The 2,426-nt window shown below is 36.9% G+C and overlaps 1 protein-coding gene across 1 annotated transcript in view; it reads right to left on the reverse strand.

Moving 5' to 3' along the window:
* Window positions 1-512: 512 nt before the first annotated feature.
* LOC106869966 (heterochromatin protein 1) overlaps window positions 513-2,426 on the reverse strand; it is a 97,541-nt gene continuing 95,627 nt past the window's right edge. Inside the window, exon 4 of the mRNA XM_014915912.2 lies at window positions 513-780. Coding sequence (XP_014771398.1) covers window positions 551-780 — 230 coding nt within the window. The 3' untranslated portion in view covers window positions 513-550. The remainder of the gene's footprint in view (window positions 781-2,426) is intronic.

Consider the following 2,426-nt stretch of genomic DNA (forward strand, 5'->3'; position numbering starts at 1 on the left):
CCAGCAAAACTATCACTATTATTTAATATTAGTGTATATATATAAAAAAAAAAAAATTATAAAGGTCAATGAGAAAAAAGTGCTTAACAGATTTTTTGAATTTTTTTTTTTTTTCTTAATGGATTTTTGGAACCTTAAAGAGTCTGTCCAGTCAAAGTTCATATAAGTCTGTGGTTTGTGATAAAATGTTTGACAGCCAGCTAGCAGGCGGCAGGGGAAAAAAAAATAATAAAAGTCTCTCTATATGGAGGATTTCCACTTGGCTATGGCTAGCTAGCTAGCTAGCTAACAACAACAACATCATCATCATCATCACCATTGTCAGCTTCACCAACAGCTGCCTGTTACCTCCTCCTCTTACACTTCCTCCATCATTGTAATACACAGTTCCTTGATAATTGGGCAATGCCTGTAGTTGCTGTGGTTCCTAACACCAACAACTGACCACACATGCTTGTACTGTACGTGACAGATTGTATGTGTTGTAGAGTAAATTTTTTTTATTTTCCACGTTTTTATACATTTTTTGTTTTCCCCTTTCTCTTTTAATTTATTTCCAAGCGATGATACCTTCGTAGAATCTGATCACTAACTGGGGACAGTGCAGTTTGGCTTTCTTGGCTGGAACGAAATCGGCTTCGTCGGTATCTTTCCACTTCACAAGGAAGCAGAGCTCACCTAACTCGTCAGTGGCACCGATAATGCGTTCTGGAGTCATTCCTTCAGAAAAGACATCATAATCTGGCTTCATAATCGGCGAAGGCTTCATACTGGCTTTATCTGCAGAAAAATAGAGAGAGAAAAAAAAATGAGTAGATAAACAAACGTATGATCAACGAGTACATTGCTACTACCACCTAACTCATAGCATAAATGGAAGAAACACTTAACAGTGATTGGTGATAGGAAGGGCATTCAACTATCAAAACCTCGTAGTCTGAAGATTGAGACAAATTTTTACAAGGACCCACTACATGAGACATTGGGTTTACAAGTTTTATTTTTCAAGCACAAGATCCAAATTTTGAATGAAATGCAAAAGTTTCTACTAACATAACAAATGCTTCAGCGTGTTACCGCGAAATTTATAGAGCAAAAAAGGCTTCTACTAAGCAAACAACTCTAGACTTGTTTTCTAAAAAGAAATCTACAAGTCCGTCTACGAGTGCTTGTGAATTGGTGATTGTTTGAGCTAGTCTAGTGGAAGTGATTAAGAAAACGATTATAATAATATATTTTTAATATAAGAGATCTTGACATTCTTTTTACTTTACATAAAATATTCTTTACATTCTACTGTTGTTTTTATTGTCATTTATTTACAAGTATTTCAAATTTTATGGGTAAAATATTTTTCTGGAAATGAATTACAATTTATAACATTGCTACTGTGGGAAATTATTGCTCTACTTTACGAGCAGCCTCCAGGGAGAGATCATGACAGCAACTTGTCAACAGAACCACCTAACATAGAGAAACAATAGCAAGAGGCCCATCTAAAGCCTGTGATGTTAAGAAAGAACTAGAAATGGCCTTAAGCTCTGGTTTTACAAGTGCCATACTATGTGGTAAGAGGCTTGCTTCCCAACATGGTTCTGCATGTCACTTTGGACAAGTATCTGTTACTATAGCGCCAGGTCAACCAAAGTGGAAACTGAAAGAAACCTGTGATATATATATGTGCGTGTGTGTGTGTCTTTATCCCCACACCACTGCTTGACAACCAGTGTTTGTATGTTTACACCCCCATCCCGTAACTTGGCAGTTTAGCAAAAGACACTGGTAGAATAAATACCAGGTTTATGAAAATATAAGTACTGGGATCGATGCATCAAGCTAAAAAAAAAGAGAAATCAAGATGGTGCCTCAGCATGGCCGCAGTCCAATGACAAACAAAGGTAAAAGGAAAGAAAAGTATTCCAATTATATTAAAAAAAAAAAAAAGAATTCAGTGATATTATGGAAAGCCTAACCCACATATGAAGTTTTTGAAATTAGATTTTGTACTGAGAGGTGTGATCAACAAGGTTGGTATCCAAAGTGTTAAGCACAGATCTCTCACACACAAAGGAAACATTAACAAGTTTACAATGATTTCATTGTTTATATATACTCTTTTACTTGTTTTAGTCTTTTGACTGTGGCCATGCTGGAGCACCACCTTTAGTCGAGCAAATCGACCCCAGGACTTATTCTTTAGAAGCCTAGTACTTATTCTATCAGTCTCTTTTGCCGAACCGACCGCTAAGTTACGGGGACATAAACACACCAGCATCGGTTGTCAAGCGATGTTGGGGGGACAAACAGACACACAAACACATACATATATATATATATATATACATATATACGACGGGCTTCTTTCAGTTTCCGTCTACCAAATCCACTCACAAGGCTTTGGTCGGCCCGAGGCTATAGTAGAAGAC

Source organism: Octopus bimaculoides, chromosome 10, assembly GCF_001194135.2.
Source record: "Octopus bimaculoides isolate UCB-OBI-ISO-001 chromosome 10, ASM119413v2, whole genome shotgun sequence".
Taxonomy (NCBI): domain Eukaryota; kingdom Metazoa; phylum Mollusca; class Cephalopoda; order Octopoda; family Octopodidae; genus Octopus; species Octopus bimaculoides.